This window comes from Talpa europaea, assembly GCF_964194135.1.
Source record: "Talpa europaea genome assembly, chromosome: 12".
Taxonomy (NCBI): Eukaryota; Metazoa; Chordata; class Mammalia; order Eulipotyphla; family Talpidae; genus Talpa; species Talpa europaea.
The window spans coordinates 15,650,045-15,671,599 of NC_140079.1; the positions used below are offsets into that span (position 1 = coordinate 15,650,045).

The 21,555-nt window shown below is 43.2% G+C and overlaps 1 protein-coding gene across 1 annotated transcript; it reads right to left on the bottom strand.

The window, feature by feature from the left end:
* Nucleotides 1-12,558: 12,558 nt before the first annotated feature.
* On the bottom strand, nt 12,559-20,221 carry LOC311181153 (NXPE family member 4-like; the record flags this gene model as incomplete). Its single annotated transcript, XM_084249439.1, has 5 exons — nt 12,559-13,282; nt 14,401-14,610; nt 16,277-16,338; nt 16,969-17,699; nt 20,132-20,221. The coding sequence occupies 5 exons, from the start codon at nt 20,219-20,221 to the stop codon at nt 12,750-12,752; spliced, it is 1,626 nt and encodes a 541-aa protein (XP_084105565.1). The 3' UTR covers nt 12,559-12,749.
* Between the last annotated feature and the right edge of the window lie 1,334 nt (nt 20,222-21,555).

Below are 21,555 nucleotides of genomic sequence, written 5' to 3' on the forward strand. Positions count from 1 at the left end.
GCCTGTCTAGCGAGACGAGCAGCTGCTGCAAGTGCGCACAGGCAGGGCTGCCAATCTCTTACAGAGGGATCCATTTGTTTAGAAGGATAAGCAACTGGTCGCTGGACTGGCCTGGTGGGTTGGCCGAGAACCCCTAGAGCAATGCCCTGTTGCTCATCTGTAAATAACAGGAATGACTTTTCTGGGTCTGGGAGATCTAAGGCTCATCTCAGATTTTTGCCTGGATAAAGCAGAGAAAATGGGGTGTAGAAACAAAGAAAAGCATGATCATGATCACCGGGCCTACTAGGGGCAGGGTCCATGTCAGTAAGGGAGAGCTGGTAATCCTGGCCCCAGTTTCAGCTGATGAAGAGTTGGTCAGAGGGGGTTTTGCTGGTCAGATGAGCAAGTCCATGAATGTGTTGGAGGAGGTGGAGACTCCTGAGTACACATGATTTCTTGCCAAAATCTCTTTCAGACCTTCAACACTTTCTTCCTTTCTAATACCATTTCATTTTCCCCATCCTGCTTTACATTATCTTAAGAACCTTCAGAATATCCCTCTTCAATACAGTGCTTTTTTTCAAACACATACCTCACCTCACTTGCATTTACCAGACTTAGCAAAACCTTAGGGTTATAAGGAAACTTAACACCATCTAAACAATGATGAAAAAACACAAAAATTGAAGGTAGGTAGCCACTGTAGCTTTTCTTTCCTGTACCCAGTGATTTAATTGGCAGAGAATGGTGTCCAAACCCTGCATCTGTTGGGCGGTATTAATGTTTCCAATTTGGCTAAGGTCACCCTGTAGGGTTTGAATCGGGGAAGGAGGTGGGGTGGGTGGCTGTCTGGAGGGGATTTTTAAAAGGGGAAATTCCAGCTGGGCTGACTCTGTATAAGAATCCCAAGCCGCAAAAGTTTCCAGGTGACACCGGATCCTAGGTGTGCTCGCTGCGGGACTGAGATTGATTATAGCCTAGGGTTGCCTGGAGGAGGAAGATATGTGGGTTTTCCAGCTGAGCAGGTCCGTGGTGGAGTAGGGCTGGTCTGTGAATAACCTCTGTCCACCTCGGAGAGTCCCATTTGGATTCTAATATACTGGTCCCCAAGTCTTTCTTAAGGGGAGCTAGAGAGCCTCTCTATCTGCTCCTTGCAACCTACACATTTTACCACCTGGGCATAAGAACCGGGGGCTCTGGAGTCAGGACTAGCAGGAGACAGCTCAGACTCAGATCCAGATGGAGGAAGTAGATGGGGCTCACTCAAGTGGGATTCCTGGGAGGCCGGTAGAAGAGGATACAAGGGGGCCACCAGGGTGCCCAGGCATTATGGTTGTGGTTGTTCTTTATCAGTAGATGAAAAGACAGGTTCCTCAAGGCTTTGTGGTTTCAGGGGTTTTGGGGAAGTCTTTGTCTTTGCATTAACTTTCATTCTGATTTAAGAGGTTACAGCAAGGTTGTAAAACAGAAGGAGGTTGTCCTGCAACTTCTAACCAAGGTGGCTGGGAGAGGACTACAGTCAGACAGGAGGCTGTGTATAGAAACTGGTCGGGGTGACCTGGGTTGTCCATGACCACTCTGTAGGGGGTGGTGAGTGGCCACAGCCGGGGTAGAGGTATGCCAGACCACGGGGTCGACAGTGGAAGGAGACAGCGGGGAGTCCTGAGAGGGGTTAGGAGATGTTTGGAGCAGTGGGAGGGTGAGAGCAACACTAGGGTCTTGGAACCCTGAGAGAGTAGCCCTGAGTTTGGTCAGGAGGTCGTGACCCAGGAGTGGTGTGGGGCAAGACAGCATGACGAGGAGGGAGTGAACTAAGGGCTTGTGGTCTGTTGGGCGAGGGATGGGGCCGGGAGCTTGAGGCTGAGAGGGTTGGCTGTCCACTCCCATAACCGAGATCTGAGAAGGGTAAGTTTGACCGGAACAGGAGGGGAGGGCAGAGAAGGTAACCCCCGTGTTGACCAAAAAGGAGATGGGCTTACCTGCTACCTTGTCACCCTGGGCTGCTCGAAGGTTATCAGGGTCGATGAGTCTGGGCCTCTTCAGTCCTCAGCCGCCAAACCCAAGACCGCCGGTGGCAGGGTTGCAGGGGCTGGAAGGACTGGCCCACTGCGGCCAGGCGTGGAGGGACAGTCACTTTTCCAGTGACCCCAGACGGTCCTGGCAGAGGGCAGGGGCTGGGGCAATGTCTGGACCAGTGGCCCTCCAGGCCATACTTGAAGCAGGCTCCCGGCGGCGGTCGGTTGGGGCCCATGGGACCCATTGTCGTCCTCTGTCGGGCGGCAGGCGCTGCGGTCGTTGGAGGAGCAGGGCCTGGCGCTCTCGAGGCAGCTACTAGGGCCTGAGCTTGAAGCTCAGCCTTCTGGCAACTACGGAGTTCCCTCTCTGCCCTGTCCCGTTGCTCCTGGTTGTTAAATACTGTAAAGGCCATGTTCAGCAGATCCCGGATAGGGGTCTGAGGACCGTCCTCAGCCTTTTTAAGCTGTTTTCTAATGTCTGGGGCTCACTGAGATATAAAATGGCTACCGTGGCGCCTCCAGGCGAGTCAGGGTCAATCCCAGTATGGCGCTGGAGCGCCTCCGTCAGGTGGCTAGGGAAGGCAGGAGGGTTTTCTGAGGCAGAAGACTGGGTGATCTCTCTGAGCTTATGAAAGTTTATAGGTTTAGGCGCTGCTGGTTGGAGACCAGCTAGGGGACAGGTAATAAAACGGTCTAGGTGAGCCCTGCCCTGGCGACCCGCATCAGTGTCAGTCTGGGATTCCCAGCGAGGCTCCTGGCAGGGGACTGCTTCAGGGCCTGGGGGCATAGTTGTCAGTTAAGTGGACCTGATCTGCATAGTCTCCAAAAAACACAAGAAAAACACTTTCCCTTTTATTAGAGGTCAGGGTGGAACAGAAGATAACATGTAAATTATGACACAAGGTCATAGGCTTGGGTAAGATAACAAAATTCTTTGGTATAGGTAGTGGGATCATTAATGAAAGAGCCTGGATGCTTTTTTTTTTAAATACCTTATTTTATATAATTCTTACATTACTTTTCATCTTTGCATGATGTATGCATTTTCATTATGGTTATATTCCCCATACAATTGCACACCCCCTTATTTTGACTCTAGTCCTTCCTCTCCCTGCCCTTCCCTCCCTGCCCCCGTAGTGTCTGGTTTACAGCTGCTTATTGATTTTGATTTTTTTTTACTGTATCGATTAGTCTTTTTCCTGGTCCCTTATTTAAGTTTTCTAGATTCCTGCTATGAGTGAGACCATCCGGTATTTTTCTTTTTCTTTCTGGCTTATTTCGCTGAGCATGATCCCTTCCAGCGCCATCCATGTTGCCTCAAATTGCATGTGTTTATCTTTTTTGAATGCTGAGTAATATTCCATGGTGTATGTGTACCACATCTTCTTGATCTAGTCATCTATTTTTGGGCATTTGGGTTGATTCCAAAGCTTAGTTATTGTAAACAGTGCTGCTATAAACATAGGGGTGCAGGTGCTCTTTGGAGTTGATGTTTCTGTGTCCTTTGGGTAAATACCTAGGAGTGGACTTGCTGGATCATATGGAAGCTCTATGTTTAGTAGGTCCAGAAATCTCCACACAGCTCTCCATAGTGGTTGGACCAGTTTGCACTCCCACCAACAGTGCAGGAGAGTTCCTTTTTCTCCACAACCTCGCCAACATTTGTTGTTGCTAGTTTTTTTATTATGTGCCATTCTCACTGGTGTGAGATGGTATCTCATGGTAGTTTTGATTTGCATTTCCCTGATTAGAAGCTTACCAGTCTGGAAGAGATCAGAGGGAAAGGAATGTGGACTCTACCTCCTCCTTCAGTCCCACGCACTTCCCTAAGGAGACAGAGAAGAGGAGAGGGTGTGGCAGCTAGGAGGTGAAAAGAGAGGGGGGAGGGGATGGATTGGGGAGCTGGAGAAGGAGAAGATAGAGAATTTAGAGACTCAGAACGCAGAAGAGGGGTTCAGAGAGGACGAAGAGTGCGAGGAGTCTCGAGACTTTGAAAGTATGGCGGGTTTTCAGGAGGGAGGGAAGGGGCGGAGCTCAAGAGGAAGACAGCCTGGCCCTAAGGGATCTCTGACCATTTTCCATTGTGGTGACAGAATTGTTTAGGTCTGTAAGGCCCGAGAAGTCAAAAGTGCCATGCCCGGGCCAGTGGGAGCCATTGTCCAATTGATACTGAGGCCACTCAGTGGTGCAGTGAAAGAGTAGACGCTTAGGGCGTTATGTGGACTAAGTCCAAAGGGACCGAGGTTTGAGAGAAGGCATCCCAGTGGGGTGGCCGGGCTAGGCTTGGAATTTGCGGACCCCATGACTAAGTCAGCTCCTTTCTCAACTAATCAGGACGCAGCGTCCCTCGAACCTGATCTGGCCCTTGGGGGCACAGGCCCCGAATAGTGGCGTCCCAGGATTCCATTCTGGCCTTCGGTAGGGGAGCAAACAAGCGAGGGGGATGTCTCCACTACTCATTTGTTGCCTAGGATTTGGGCACCTAGTCTGGAGGGGAATCCCCAAATCCAGGTCTAGGTGTAAGGGGAGGCGGCTGACGTGGGCCCCAGGTTGACCCAACAGCCGACCAAAGCAGGGAGGTAGGAGAGGAGCTGGGTAGCCAGAGGTGAGGGCCTCCTAGGAAGGAGGGTCAGGCAGTGACTCACCCCAAGGATCAAGGCCGGTGGAGGGTGAGGCGGCTGCAATGGAGAGAGAGGTCCCAGGGATGGGAAGGCGGCCCAGCGCCAGGGGACACAGCCTTCCCGGGTTTGCGGCCCCAGAGAAGGAGAGCCAGGCTAAGTTTCTCAAAGGGAGGGAAAGTTTGTTGCGGACCTCACGGACCCAAGGTGGGGGTAGGTGAGGCCGCGCCCGTTGTGGGGAGAGATGTCCCTTTTATAGGGTGAGGAGAGGTCAGGCTGTTGTCGAGCAACCCCGATACAAAACGGGGTGCCTGACTGTGGGTCCTCACCCGCGCGCTTAAAAGGACTTATCAATGCTCTACTGCAGGCACACGTGAAAGGTTACTAAAAGGTTTATTGACAAGGGAAGGGGAAAGGAGGAAATGTACAGCTCTGGGAGAAAAGTGGGAGACAAAGTTTTAAATGACTCCTACCCGATCCGCAGATTAGGAATCCCAAAATGGCGCTCTGAGAGCTGGCCGCCAGCCAGGAGCGGTGAAGCCATCGCAAGCCAGAGAGCCCAAGGCCCACGTGTTTGGTTTTTTATATCCAACCTGGCTGCCCAACTCCACCCTCAGGTCCCAGCCACCCTCCCTTGGTGGTGATGGGATTTGTCTTTCCCAGAGTCTTGATGGCTTTAGTCTGGAGTGGGGGTGGAGTCCACAAAGCCTGTATGGGATTAACTCAGGACATCACTTCCCCCTAACAATGCAGGAAAACTGGGTTGGGGTGGGGGGACAGGTTTAGGAGGAAAAAGTTGTTTTTCATGGAGCCGAGTTGTTTTTCTCCTGTTTATGGCTTCCGTTTGGGTTTGACGGTATCAGGGGTCCTGGTGTCAGGGCCATCTTGTCTTTTTCTATGTGGGCTTCCTCATTCCTGGCCCCTGCATCGACCTTTCAGTGACCTCATGAGATAAAACTTTATGTCATCTATTTATGAGGCACTATATAGTGTCTTACAGATAAAGAATTTCTGATAAAATGTAACCACTTGAAAATAGTGCTATGAGTACACAGAGGAGGGAGGAGTTGAGAAACTTTTGGGTAGGGATCAAATCTTATGCTTTGTTAGCTTTCTAAGTTCCTTCGCAGAACCTACCTTCATTCCTGTTCTAAAGAGTTAAATCTTTTCTAGAAAATAGAGTACAGCTAGGAACATACATACATATTCTTTCTCTTTTGAAGCAGAACCACTTTGTTTTTTTTTTAAATTTTTTTATTTAAATATTTTATTTTACATAATTCTTACATCTTTTCATCTTTGCACAATGTATGCATTTTCATTTTGGTTCTATTTCCCATACAATTGCACCTCCCCCCCTTATTTTGACTCTAGTCCTTCCTGTCCCTGGCCCTCTGGCCCCGTCCTGCCCCCCATGTGTCTCTGATTTATAGTTGCTTGTTGATTATGATTTGTGCTTTGTATTGATTAGTCTTTTTCCTGGCCTCTTATTTAGGTTTTCTAAATTGCTGCTATGAGTGAGACCATCCGGTATTTTTCTTTTTCTTTTTCTTTCTTATTTCGCTGAGCATGATCCCTTCTAGCTCCATCCCTGTTGCTGCAAACTGCATGTGTTCATCTTTTTTGATGAAGCAGAACCACTTTGAACCACCATTGGGAAATGATATAAAACACGATCACAAAAGGCCGTATTTCAAGTTCTTTAATAGTAAGGGATGTGGTAGACATTAGATGCTATGTCCACAACATCTAGAATAATACCTAGACTATTTTAATTGGATTAGTCTATACACATTAAATATAGTAGACTATCTTGGGTGCTTGGGTGGTGGGTACGATGTGCCAGCATCTATCTGCAGTGTTGGAAGCTAAGCCCTTAAATAATAGTGTTGTAATCCAATGTTACCTCAAATAAAACAAAAATTCTTTATGTATTGGCCAAGGAAGACGCAATCAGAGGAAGGTGGGTGTAATCATAGCTAATAGCTACCTGTTTGGAATTGCAGAAATGTTCTCTAGTAGGAAAGTTTGTTGCAAACAGTGAACCTTTGTTTTAAAAGTGTTTGTCCACCTTGTCTAAAAATTCATTCTGTTAAAGAGATTATGTATAGTCATTTCCACTTTTTCTTGCCGCGACAAGAATAACTGAGTTGATAAATACATCACAGGAGATCATCTAAGACAGGAAATGATCATATTAAACATAGTATCAAGATTGAGTTTTTGGAAGAACCAAAAACTCATCATGGCTTTCCCTAGAAAGTGCTAATTTTAGAGTTACCATCTGACTCTATTGTCTCATCTGCGCTGATTCTCACTGTTAGGATTCTTATATTACAAAAATATAATTTTCTTTAGAAAGTGACAGATTTAAAGAAATTTAGTCCTTATTCTAAAACTACATTCCTCCATATTTAAAAAAAAATAATCCTTTAGTAAGACCTCCAATGCCCTTCATCCATTAGACATATGGATAGTGGGAATTATTGACAGATGAGAACAGACGGCATTCCTGTTCTCTATGGCTTGAGTCACAGCTGTTGCTTAATCTGACCTTAGCAACTAGAGCAGTTTATAGTGATGCCTGAGTCACAGGAACTGGCCCCTCCCTCTCTCCCTTAATCTTTCCCCTTTCTTTCTCTCCATCTGTAACACTCCTTTCACAGCCTTCCCATTGTAGCAAGGATAAAACTCAATCATTTTGCCATACCCTACAAGGTTGTATGTGGTCTGGCCCTTGCTTCCCTAACTGCTCCCTCCATATCACCTGCATTGACAGTGCTCTAGGTGGAATGATTGTGCACACCTTGTCTCCTTCAAATAAGTCAAGATCTAGCATGTGTTGGGGTTTTCTTTAGGATCTGTTTCCACTTTTCATGGATGCTTTCCATTTTTCCCACTCCGAAATACCTTAACTGCTCTAAGTACTAATCTTTATCAAATTAGTCTACTGTACAATTAGTTCGTAAGGCTTTTGCAAGTATGGAATTACATACATATCTTTGGTTTCTTTCATATCTTACAATGCAAGGTGTTGGCAGAAAATTGTGACTTTTTGATCACTGTATCTCTAAAGTCTAGAACCATTCCTGGTACATAATGAGGCCTTGGTAATGGCATGATCCGCAAGAGTAGCTCAGAGCCGAGTGGCACCTGGAACATGGTTGAAAGGAAAAAATTAAGGAAGATCATGACGCCGAGTTGCTTTATAGTAATTGATTCAATGGACAATCTCATAGCAATCCCTTTGACCAAGTTCTGGAAAGTTCTTTTAAAATGCAAGGGAGTGATTAAAAAGTTCACAAACACATGTAGATTACAAGAACAAATGTTGATTATTGTACATTATTGCTTTCAAACATGTTTGAATCAGAGGCATTCTTTTAAAAAACTGAAAACTCACCCAAAGTCCAAAAATCATGTAGGTACAAATGGCTGATAGGCAGAAGCATTGCTGGCCAAACCTATACCCTGCCCACCAGACACCTGTGCTAATTTCTGGGCGTGCTCCTCAAGGAAGTACCTGAAATAACACCTTCACAGACAGAACTGCATCAAGTTTGAAACTTACAAATCTTAGACTAATGCTTTCATTTCTGAATCCGAGTTCAGAACCGAAGCATCTTAGCCAAAGAGAAAATACCACTGTCAACAAAAGAACCGAAGCCCAGCTCCCTGAATTGGAGAGCACTGTGCTTTGGCCTCTGTTATCCTATACTCTCGTAGGAAAGATAAATTCTACTGAATCAAATTCCCTGGAGGCAATAGAAGTTGCTATAGGGAGAGAGAATTCAACAGGTTTTAGTATTCCAGAGGGCATGGTTGGAATTCAGTTATCCCCAAGACTGTGGATGTGGAGAATTGCCTCATAAGAAATCTCTTGCTGCTTGGAAGTCATCTTGACTTTTGTCTTTAGTGGTGCAAATGTAGAAGTGGGGATTGCTTTCTCCAAATACTGATTTTATAATTGCTCTGGATTTTCATGTATGGGACAGAGGACTCTTTAACCATTAGGTGTCAACTTTTTTTTTTGTTGTTGTTGTTGTTTAGAAAAATTTGAACTTTTTTTTTTCTTAGCCAGATGCCAGTTTTTATTTTATTTTATTTTATTTTTATATTCCCCATACAATTTCAACCCTGATTTTGACCCTAATCCCTCCTTTCCACCCCCCCCACCCCCCCAGAGTGTCTCTGGTTCATAGTTGTTTGTTTTTGATTTTTTTCTTATTTTTTTTCCTGGTCCATATTTAGGTTTTCTAGATTCCTGGTATGAGTGAGACCATCTGGTAATTTTCTTTTTTCTTTCTGGCTTATTTCGCTGAGCATGATCTCTTCCAGCTCCATCCATGTTGCTGCAAATTGCATGTGTTTATCTTTTTTGAATGCTGAGTAATATTCCATGGTATATATGTACCACATCTTGATCCAGTCATCTATTTTTGGGCATTTGGGTTGTTTCCAAAGCTTAGCTATTGTAAATTGTGCTGCTATAAACACAGGGGTGCAGGTGCTCTTTGGAGTTGATGTTTCTGTGTCCTTTGGGTAAATACCTATGAGTGGAATTGCTGGATCATATGGAAGCTCTATGTTTAGTAGGTCCAGAAATCTCCACACAGCTCTCCATAGTGGTTGGACCAGTTTGCACTCCCACCAACAGCGCAGGAGAGTTCCTTTTTCTCCACATGCTCGCCAACATTTGTTGTTGCTAGTTTTTTAATATGTGCCATTCTCACTAGTGTGAGATGGTATCTCATGGTAGTTTTGATTTGCATTTCCCTGATTACAAGTGATGTTGAACATTTTTTCATATGCCTGTTGGCCATTTGCATTTCCTCTTCAGAGAAGTTTCTTTTTAGCTCTTCTGCCCATTTTTTGACTGGACTATTTTTTGTTTCTGTTGAGTCTCATCAGCTCTTTGTAGATTTTTGTGATCAGTCCTTTATCATTAGTGTTGTGTGCAAAAATGTTCTCCCAGTTGGTGGGGTTTCTATTTGTTTTGGTTATTGTCTCTTTTGCTGTGCAGAAGCTCTTTAATTTGATGTAGCCCCAGCTGTTCTTTGCCTACACTATCACTGCTTTGGGTGGTGTCTGTAAAGATGTCTTTGAGGTGCATGTCATGTAGTGTTTTGCCTCTATTTCCTTCTATATATTTTATGGTTTCAGGTCTTAAAGTCTAGTTCTTTAATTCATTTTGAGCTGGTTTTTGTGCATGGTGTGAGGTAGTAGTCAAGCTTCATTCTTTTGCATCTAGTGACCCAGTTTTCCCAGCAGCATTTATTGAACAAACTTTCTTTGCTCCACTGCATATTCTTTGCTCCTTTGTCTAAGATTAGTTCACCATAGATTTGTGGGTTTATTTCTGGGTTTTCTATTTGGTTCCATTGGTCCGTGTGTCTGTTCTGGTTCCAATACCATGCAGTTTTGATAATTATGGCTTTGTAGTATAGTTGAAATCTGGGAGCGTGATGCCTCCATTCCCTTTTTTTCAGGAGGGTTTTGGCTACTTGGAGTTTTTGGTGGCTCCATATGAATTTCATCAATATTCTATTTCTTTGAAGAATGACATTGAAATTTTAAGTGGAATAGCATTGAATCTGTAGATTGCTTTTGGTAGGATGGCCATTTTGATAATGTTAATTCTTCCAATCCATGAGCAGGGGATGTCTTTTCATTTCTTTGTATCTACTTCTATTTCTTTTGACAGTGTTATAGTTTTCTTTGTATAAGACCTTTACTTCTTTTGTTAGGTTTATTCCCAAGTATTTGATTTTTTTGTTTCAATAATAAAAGGAATGGTTTTCTTGATTTCTTTTTCATCAGATTGTTTGTGTATAGGAAGGCTACTGTTTTTTGTTCGTTGATTTTATATCCAGCAACTTTACTAAACTGATTATTTTAATTAGTTTTTCTGTGGAGTTTTTGGGGTTCACTATATTATCATATCATCCGCAAATAGTGATAGTTTGGCTTCTTCCTTGCCTATTTGGATTCGTTGTATGTCTTCCTCTAGTCTTAATGCTCTGGCTAGGACTTCCAGCATTATGTTGAAAAGCAGTGGTGAGAGAGTGGACATCCTTGTCTTGTCCGTATCTTAATGGGAATGCTTTCAGCTTTTCACCATTGAAAATGATAATGGCTGTGGGCTTGTTATAGATGGCCTTTATGATGTTGAGGTATGGTCCTTGAATCCCGAGAATTTCAAGGGCCTTTATCATAAATGGGTGTTGTACTTTGTTGAATGCATTCTTAGCATCTATGGATATTATCATGTGGTTTTCATATTTCTTTTTGTTGATGTGTTGGATTGCATTGATTTTCGGATGTTGAACCATCCTTGTGGCCATGGAATAAATCCTACTTGGCCGTGGTGAATTATCTTATGGATGTATTGTTGGATTCTGTTGGCAAGGATTTTGTTGAGGATTTTTGCATCAGTGTTCATTAGGGAGTTTGGCCTGTAATTTTCTTTGTGCTGTCTTTGTTGGGTTTTGGTATTACTGTAATGTTGGCTTCGTAGAACGTATTTGGTAGTATTCCTTCTTTTTAGATTTTTTGAAAGAGTTTGTGTAGGATAGGCACTAATTTACTGCTGAACATTTGGTAGAATTCATTTGTGAAGCCATCTGGGCCTGGGCTTTTGTTTTGGGGGAGTGCTTGGATTACTGCTTCAATTTCACTGCTTGTAATTGGTCTGTTGTTCTATTTCTTCTTTGTCCAGCTTTGGATGATTATATCGTTCTAGGAATTTGTCCATCTCTTCTAGGTTGTTATATTTGTTTGCATATAAGTGTTCATAGTAATCTCTTATTATTTTGATTTATGCTGAGTCTGTTGTGATTTCTCCTCTTCCATTTATAATCACATATTTTTTTCCCCGTTTTTTCTTTGTCATCCTTGCTAGAGGTTTGTCTATTTTTTCAAAGAACCAACTTGGTTTCATTGATATTTTGGATTGTTTTTTTAATTTCTAATTCAATTATTTCTGCTTTGATTTTTATTTTTTCCTTTCTTCTACTGGCCTTAGGGTTTTTTGTTCTTTTTCTAGATGTGAGATTAGGTTGTTGCTTTGAGTTCTTTCTTGTTTGTTGATGTGAGCCTGTATTGCTATATATTTTTTCTTACTACCACTTTTGCTGCATCCCATACATTCTGGAAAGTGGTGTCCTCCTTGTCATTCAACTCAAAGTATTTTTAAATTTCTTTTTTGATCTCCTCTTTAGTCCAGTGGTCTTCCAGTAGTGTGGATTTCAATCTCCACAAAGTGGGAAGGTTCCTTGTTTTTCTTTTCATGATTTATTTCTAGCTTGATGCCTTATGATAGGAGAAGATAGTTGGAATGATTTTGATTTTCATGTATCTGTTGTTTGTCTTGTGGCCCAGTATGTGATAGATTCTGGAGAATGATCCATGTGCACTTGAGAAAAATGTGTACTCAGATTTTTTTTGGAGTGCAGTGTCCTATAGATGCCTGTTAAGTCCACGAGTTCTATGCCTTTATTTAGGGCTCTAGTGTCTTTGTTTATTTTTTGTCTCATTGATCTGTCCATTGGTGAGAGTGGGTGTTGAAGTCTCCCACACTATATGTATTTTCTTTAACCGTTTTCAGAGCTGATAATAATTGTCTAATATATTGGTGCTCCTTCATTTGGTGAGTAGGTGTCAACTTTTTGTGTGAGTGAGGAATGGCATGACTCTGATCAAGAATAAGTACTTTTTGTGAATTTTCCAGTTTTTAAGTGGGAACCTTTATTAGAAATAGGTGACTGAGCTAAATCAGTGGATTGTGGATCATAAATTATATAGGTGATTTTCTGTCACACAGACACTTCTGCCATGGTAACATGGTAATCTTACGTATTTATTTATGCATACAGGAGCTGGGTACAGCCAGAGGTGCAGAGGGAGTTGGTGAGAGGATTCACCAGAGACAGAATAGGGAGCAGAACAGGCAGACTGACTGAAATACACTGCTGAAGGGAACAGAGAGCAAGATAGGAGAGGTCTGTTTTGTCATGTAGGTCCCCTTCCTGCCCGGGGATTGAACATTTACTGAAGTAGCTATGGATTTCTTCATAGTGCTGGTGCTTCACCCCTTGAGCCACCAGGGAGGCCCGAATTTCAGGTTTTTTTTTTTTTAACACAAGTAGTTTAACAGTATATTAATCTGATTTTTAACAACAGGTAATGGTGGATGGACATTGCTTGTGCCATATGCAATTGTCATATCCCAGGCATCGATAAAGCCCACGTTGAGATCCTGGAAAATGTCCTTCAAGGCAAGATACTGCACATAACCATGGAAGTCAGCAAATCTCTCCACATCGTGGCTCATCTCTCTGGTGTTTTCTGCCTTGATGACAACCACAGTGTCTGGGCTTCTCAGAAGAAGACGCAGAACAGCTTCATGTATATTGAGGGCCCTTCGTAGGAACACATCAACAGGGAAGGGTCTGAAATGCTGGCCCAGAGAAATAACAATAGTATTTTTTCCTCCACCAGTTCTGTCAATAACGCGGGCCAGGTACTCCATCTCCTTGACGGAATAGGCCATTGATCCTATCAGAGGGTAACTATGTTTTTGCCACTGGATGTGAATGTTGTTATCCAGGTCCACAGCAAGTTGGTGTTTCAGTTTTCCAGACTCATGCAGATCCACTAACCTCAGTGCTGAGGACAGATGGTGACCCCAGAATGAAAGGAGAGCAGGAACATAAGAGTCAGTGTTGAGAATTGAGTAAGTTTATCATGACTGAATCACTGTGGGTTAAAGACTTCTGTTAGGGGAATTTTAGGACTTTATCAGTTGAGGGTAAATCTTTTTTTTTTTCTTTATGCATACAAGAACTGGGGTACAGGCTAGAGCTGCTGCTGGGAGAGTGGGGGTACATGTCAGCCAGGCCCCAAACTCATCAGGGGAGGGAGCTCAAGTCCAGCACACATCTAGGTGCATATGGGGAGGGGCAAGTGAGGATAAGACAGTAACATATCACCCCTTTGAAAAGGGGTCAAAGACTGAGAAACCCTTGAAAATGCAGTGGGGATGTGAGCTCTGATCATGCAAGAGTATTTATTTCTTACCTTTTCTTACAGAGACTAACCAGACTGAACAATAAAGGTACTAACTCAGGTCTCACTTTCCCCTAAAGGGTACATCGCTGTGTAACACATGTTCCAAGAGCAAGGTGGACCACCTGCGAGGGGCAGAGGGGCAGAGGGGCAGAGGGGCAGAGGGGCAGAGGGGCAGAGGGGCAGAGGGGCAGAGGGGCAGAGGGGCAGAGGGGCAGAGGGGCAGAGGGGCAGAGGGGCAGAGGGGCAGAGGGGCAGAGGGGCAGAGGGGCGCGCCTTGATGACAACCAGTGTCTGTGTGTCTCTGTCTGTGTCTCTGTCTGTGTCTCTGTCTGTGTCTCTGTCTGTGTCTCTGTCTGTGTCTCTGTCTGTGTCTCTCTGTCTGTGTCTCTGTCTGTGTCTCTCTGTCTGTGTCTCTCTGTCTGTGTCTCTGTCTGTGTCTCTCTGTCTGTGTCTCTCTGTCTGTGTCTCTCTGTCTGTGTCTCTCTGTCTGTGTCTCTGTGTCTCTGTGTCTGTCTGTGTCTCTGTGTCTGTCTCTGTTTTTGTCTCTCTGTGTCTGTTTTTTTCTCTGTCTCTCTGTCTGTCTCTCTGTCTCTGTGTCTGTCTCTCTGTCTGTCTCTCTGTCTCTGTCTCTCTCTCTCACTCACTCTGTTCTGCTCCTGTGGAGCAGCTGCTCCCTATCACTGAAAGGGGTAAGAATAATACTTAGACTGACGTACTGTCGATACTGATTTTGAAGTATTCCATCCATTGGCGGATTGTGGAGTCACCCATCAGATAGATGAATTTTCCACGCAGGCATTCCTTCGTATTGATCGGAGCCAAATGACAGGAGACAGGAGTCCACGTGTCTCTCCAGACATACCCACTGGGGGCCGTGGATGCCATTCCAAATTTGCATTTCTCTTTCCTTAGGGCTGTTGTTTCTGCTAAAGAACCAGCATGATAATACCTGTTACCATCAGTATTTACGAAGAGCCTCCTGTCATTTCTAAGTATCCTCTTAACAGGGGTGAGAGTAGTGGGGAAGCCTTATGGAAGCATCCTCTCAATGGACTAGTTATTTTCCCCTCTGATACGAAAAACATGTTCCTATTTTTTCTCTTTTTCTTTTTTCTTTTCTCCCAGAAAAAAATAACACCTGGGTAAATTTAATTATTTGTTCACCTTCCTATAAAAGTAAAGTCCTCAATTCCTGTTAAGTAACAAATACTCAATTATTCCATCATTTTAGCCCATTTCTTCAAGTTTGTCATATTCTGTCACAGTGTCTTAAATGGGACCATCCAACTGTACATCTTTTGAGTTAAATGAAATATGTATGTGTATGTGTGTGTAAATGACCAGGTTGGCCTGGGAACTAGACATTCCAAGTAGAGCTGTAGACTGGACTTGAGTCCTGGAGGCCTAAGATGGAAGAGGATGAACCTGTTAGTCTCTAGTTCCTGAAGAACTGGGAATCTGAGGATGGTTACGCTGGTGAGGAGCTCTTAGCGGCCTAGAGGTGGTGGTTATTCACACTGCAAGAACTACTTTAGTGTTTGAATGACTTGCTAGAAGTGTACTTGTCTATCCTGGGTGAAAAAAAGTCTACCTCAAAGAACATATTTCAATAGGAACATGTTTTTCAGCGATTATTAGCAAATTGTTAATTCTGAACTTAAAGAGACCCAAAACCTCTTCCTTTCGAAATCTGGAGGGGGAAAAAAAGATGAGGACGAATTAATATAAGTGTGTGAGTGCTCCTGGAGAGGTTAAAACGTATGAGAGTTGACAAAGACCAAGGAGCAAGTTGGAATAAACTAGCACCAAGGTGGCAGGGTAGCAATCTCCAGATGCTGCCTCTGGGGTGTCTAGTGAGGTGGAAGTGTTGATGATGGTGCTGTGGGAAGATCGAGGACTAGGTGTGCGTTGGGAGACAATGTTGACACTGGAAGGCAGGAAATCTGTTTCCTCAGATTTCTCTGCCCTGTTCTGCTTGCTTTTTTTTTTCCCCTTCCCCCAAGTCCCTGTCCCTTCTGACAGAGAGAGGAGGTTCCTACCTCAGTTTTCTCTACCTTGTTCTGCTTGCTTTTTATTCCCTTCCCCCAAGTCCCTGTCCCTTCTGACAGAGAGGAAGCTCATTACCTCAGCTTTCTCTGCCCTGTTCTGCTTACTTTATTTCCCTTCCCCTAAGTCCCTGTCCCTTTTGACAGAGAGGAAGTATGTTTCCTTCGTTTTCTCTGCCCTGTTCTTGCTTTTTTTTGTCCTTCCCCCAATTACGTTCTGAAAGAAAGAAGTTTTCTCTGTCGTCTCTGCCCAAGTTGTCTCTGTTCTGTTCTGCATTGTCTTCATGGGGAGACAATGTTGAGACTGGAAAGCAGGGTATCTGTTTCCCAATAAGCAGATGGATGCCGAGATGATCGTCATTAAAGCAGGTGTATGACATCCTACTTATTTCAATCATTGATTTGGTTAGGTGAGTGGTATCTTAGCCCTCCTAGATGAGTCTGTTGGACAAAGTCACCAATAGACTGATAAAGTGACTGATCCCAGCAGAAATAAGAAACCCTTTAAGTGGGTCTACTACTATCACCCAATAATCACAGAACTTACCGGTGCATTTGGAGACACTAATGGTGTGGTATTTTTCCAAAATCTCTATACCCATATTTGACCTTAAAGAGACAAATAAATTCATCACCAGGTGGCCCAAAGCTCAGAGAATACAAAGCATATTACCCACTGAATTGATGTTCTCGTACTGATAACAATTACTACCATGCCCTGCCCACAGTTTCAGAACATTTAGTAAATTTCTATGCACTTGCCTAATCGTCTGGGGGTATAGATACCCAGAAAGTCTCTAAGATAATTTATTGCGATGCCGACAGAAAAGAGTAGGACTCTTTCATATTGAGATGGTTCTTAACTTGCTGTGGCTCATCTTATGATTATTCAACTTTAAAATGTTGTGAAAACCATATATGTTCTTGTGATGCTGCCAGGGCAGCCAGCTACAGCTCCCCTTCAGCACTCTTACTATAATAAACTTACTGGGAGGTAGACCCCATAATGAGTAGAATACAAGCTTATTTTTCACTCTGTAGTTTTAATTCTGTCTTTATATTATTTCAATAACAACGGTTTAGGGACTACTGGAGATTGGCTTGTGTCCCCAAATCAAATCCCAGGTCTTTTCCCAAATGGCTCTTCAGAGAGCCCCAAAGGCGGTGTGCTCACGGACTTTCATTTGGGCCAAATTGTTAACATATTTAGCCAGGATGTTGCCAGAAATTATCATTTACCTTTCAAAGAGGTGCTTTTCTTGTTGGCTAAGATAAGACACTTCCTTGTTCTTGGAGTGCATGTGAGTGAGCATAGCACAGGACATATGCGGAGGCCTCACGCAGTAGAAGGCCTCTTGGTCCTGGGCATCCAGGTACTGACACAGCTCGGTGCTTGAGTTGAGGGTCAGGGCACATTCAGATTGGACCTGGGAGGTGCCATTCTCAAACTGGCCCATGAAGACCACCCTGTCGTAGCCTTGGTTCCTCGCCCTCCAGAGAGCTGATACCCCTTCGCTGGGGTGGATGAGTAGGAGAGACAGGGAGACCCGGCCCTCCCAGAACAGGGTGAAGCTGACCAGGTAGGTGCCGTTGTTGAAGTCCGTCACCTTTCCCGAGGCGCCGGCCTTGAGGGCGGGAGAGGACATGCGGGCCCTCAGGAAGTCCCCACCATAGTCTTTCCTGCGCCCCAGGTGGTCCCTTGCCTCCAGCAAGACGTTGAGGCGATCGCCCCTGCAGTACGAGTCTCGGGGGTTGAGGATGGTGACTGTGCTGTGTGCGGCGCTGGTGGTGGCGTTCAGGTGGGTGAAGGGTCTGGGCGGCATCAGCCGGTCTAGTTTCTCCAGGATCCCCTTTATTCTCAGCTCAGTCTCTGTCGGTGAGACTGCTGGACCCAGGGGTGCTTCCCGACAGGAGGACTTCATGAAATTCCAGTGATGGAGGGAGTTGGTCAAATTGAATACACTCCATTCCTGAAAGGACAATGAATATAATGAAAACAGAACAGGTTTCCATTGAATGTAATGATAGTCTCGGTAGGCTAGCCAACTGCTCTTTCATAGAATGATGATGGGAGGTATAAAAATTAAAATGATCGATAGTTATCATTCTATATCTTTCAGGCTAAAATGATTTTCCTTAAATCTTGTAGAACTATATTTTTTACTAGTTAATCTATTTTAGATGGGCCATTTAACCCTAAAAAGACCTAGGGTCATCTTCGTTAGTGTGGTGATGATAAAATATGCCTTCGTGGGCAATTGTGAAGACAACTGGAATTTTTATTTATATAAAGAAATGATTTTTAACTATATTTGAGAACAAATGTTTATTGTATCTTGAAATTAGAAGTCAGTGATTTTAAAAAAAATCCTTAAGAAAATGTTTACGATGCATGAAACTTTTATATAAAATATGACCACTTATTGATATTTTCTGTAACTTAACTTTACAGTTTGCTTAAATATTCTGACATTCATTAGTATTTTTCAGATAGTTTTTGTTAACAGGAGATTTAGAAACATAGGCTTATAAAAATATATCTTATTATTAGGTATTAGAGAATGCCAAAACTCTAGAGGGTATCTAACTAGACACAGTCATGCCAATTCCCAACCATTGATAAATAATGTGAACAACTGGGGAATTTTTTACTCATTCTCTGTATACCATATCACATGATGTGAACACATTTTTTATTTTTTTATTTGCCTTTTTATTAAAGGAGCCATTATAATTTTGATTTCTTTAATGTCATTGAAAAATTCTCCACTTTGTATCAAAGGCCTACATAGTTTAATATTATACATACATAGTTTAATATTATACTGATTCTCATCTTTTCAGACATTTACTGCATGCAGTTTTTCTCCATCACTTCCAGTTCTATAGAAGACCATCTTTTGATATAACTCTTTGCAATTCAAGTTACTTGTTGAGAATATCAGAAATAGAAACAAAGGCAAAATGTGAAAATTGTTAAAGGTCTTAAGACACACTCTGACTTTATTTTCTAGGAGTGTGGTGCTGATTTATACCTAAACCTCCAGTGAATGAGAATTCTATCCTTACTGCATGCTTGCCACACTGGGGAGCTCCTTTTTACATCTAGTTGCCTGGGTTGGAAACCAGCGTGTAATCTTGGTTAAGTTCCTTAATAGTTCTGCGAGTCACTTTCATCATGTAAACATTGAGTGGGAAGCCTGCAGTGGTGAAAGCCAGGAAGATGGACGCCTTCTCCACTTGAACCTGAGACTAGGCAGCTGAACTTAGGTATGGGTGAACACTATAGATTTTAAAGTGGAACTAGGACCTTGTGTGGCTGGCAGTACTTTAGATGAGCAGGAAGTATGACATCCTTTTACACCTCTGTAATAAACGTGCTGGAGGAAACAGCACTCACTGACTGACTAGTACAGGCTATTAAGTATAAGGATGTGCACATGACCAAGAGTTAGCAAAATTTTATGAAAGCCAACTCATTACAGAGAGAGATCAAATTCAACACAGGAAAGACATCCCGTGGAATGAATAAAAAAGGCAAAACAAACCTTTAGAACAAGCATACTTTCTAAGCCGCTGCACAATAATGTGTCTATAAATTAATCAATTAGAGATCTGGGAAAGTACAATCTTATCCTTCAATTTGCCATTAGAAAATATATTGAAAGGACACTGTTGGGCGCCCCTTGGTGGTGCAGCGGTTGAGCACGGGGCCGCAAAGCTGCCCACAGCCTCTGCAGCGCCGGTTCGATCCCCTGCTGCCGGCGAGGGTCTCACATGGCGCGCAGACCTCTCCTGCCGCCCGCTGCTCCCCTCAGCAGTGTACTTGTTAGTCTGCCTGTTCTGCTCCCCACTCTGGCTATGGTGAATTCTCTCACCCTCCCGCCCTCTGACTGTACCCAGTGCTTGTATAAATAAATAAATCTTAACAAAAGGACACTTTATGATAGTGACAAAAATTATAAAGTCACTAGATACATTCTTTTTTTTTAATAAGAATATTTAGAAAAATTATCTGATGCTGAGGAAGGGAAGGGTTTCTTACTACTCAAAAAGCATTAATAATATAAATAACAAGATAACTTTTCTGTGTAACTGTAAAAATGTTCTGTTCTTCAAACGTCACCTTAAAAAATGTGAAAATACAAATTCAACAGAGAGAAGGTGGTTACAACAAATATGCAGATCACAAAGGGAGGCTATTATGTTCATGCGTACACACACACATATATTATCCTCTCCCATATTGTATAGTGGCCATAAAATATTGGTTCTCAAAGTGTATGTAAGCTGCAGTAGGGCATGTCCCTTACTACAATCTATAGCTTCAATCTGGACTTTGCCAGAACAAGAGGCAGGTTAAACAACACTTTGTGAAACACAGAAATCAAGCAGTTCCTACCTTTGTGTAGTTTTGGAAAAGTGTAAAAGTGATCCAGGAAGCTAGTATAAGCAACACCACCAACAGCTGCTTATGATTGGTCATGCTCATTGTCCTGACTAGGACCCTACAAGAAACAACACAAAAGCAAGTGCAAACAACAAAACACAAACAGCAAAGTCACCCCAAGGGCAGTACCTTGATCCTCCAGCCTCTGTTTCACTATCAGATGTGCCGTCACTAGAACAGCTCTTCTAAAATAGGGAGCCACAATTGACTCAAAGAAACTTGAGCAAGGGCCCAAAGGGTGCACATTTGCACATGTCTAGGGGATGTCTCCGGCCCATGTACCACCAAACAAGTTTTTAATTCTCTTCCCTAAACACAAAGTACAAACACAAAACATATCAGAAAATATTGGCCTAGAATCACAATATGTAACTCCATTTTCCCTGCTTCCCTACTGCAAAAATCTTTTAATATGTTCTTTTCTTGCTTCATCAGCCTTTCTATCACCCCTCAAGCTTGAAAAGAAATATTTTAAAACTCGGATTTATTTTGGAAAACATTTGAGAACTTACCAATGTGTTTTTTTTATGTCTACAACTCAATTTCTGCCTTTGCCTAGAATTTCAATTTTTCTTTTTCTTTAAAAATTTTTTCATTTATATCTTTTACATCATTGTGTATTCCCCATAAAATTCCCACCACAAATTCACCCATGAACTATCACCATAGTCCCTTGTGTTCTGCTCTTCCTTGTTTTGATCCCTTTTCTGCCCCCTTAATTTTTCTTTTAAAATCAGATTGCTTGAATGATGCTTCTGTGATATTTTTTCTCCCTCAAAATTCACTATCCCCTACAACCACCTCCTACCCAATCCCCAGCACCTGCCCAGTTTCGCATCTATTTTCATACCTTTGAAGACTGTTCAGTTCTGTACTTAGGAACAATGGTAGGGAGGTAGGTGTTGACTTTGTTGACTTTGTTCACTTTGTTCTTCAGATGAGGGAAATGAGGAACGAGTTGTTTAAATATTAACCAAGTTCACACGACTGGTAGGTGAGAGAGGCAGGATTTGAAGCTAGATGTCGAGAGCTGCATTGGATTTTTTAAAGTGTATATATATATATATATATATTTTTTTTTTACATCATTGTTCGTTTTTAAACAATGTTTGCTTCCCTCCCCCTCAGGTGTAGTCCCCATAAAATTTCCTTCACCAATGCACCCGTGCACCATCACGACCGTGGGTACAGTCAGAAGCATGGGAGGGTGAGAGAATTCACCAGAGCCAGAGCGGGGAATAGAACAGCCAGACTGATGAAATACACTGCTAAGGGGAGCAGTGGGCGTGGCAGGAGAGGTCTGCCGCACTATGTGGGACCCTCGCCGGGCGGCCAGGAATTGAACCGGTGCTGCAGAGGCTGCGGCAGCTTCACAG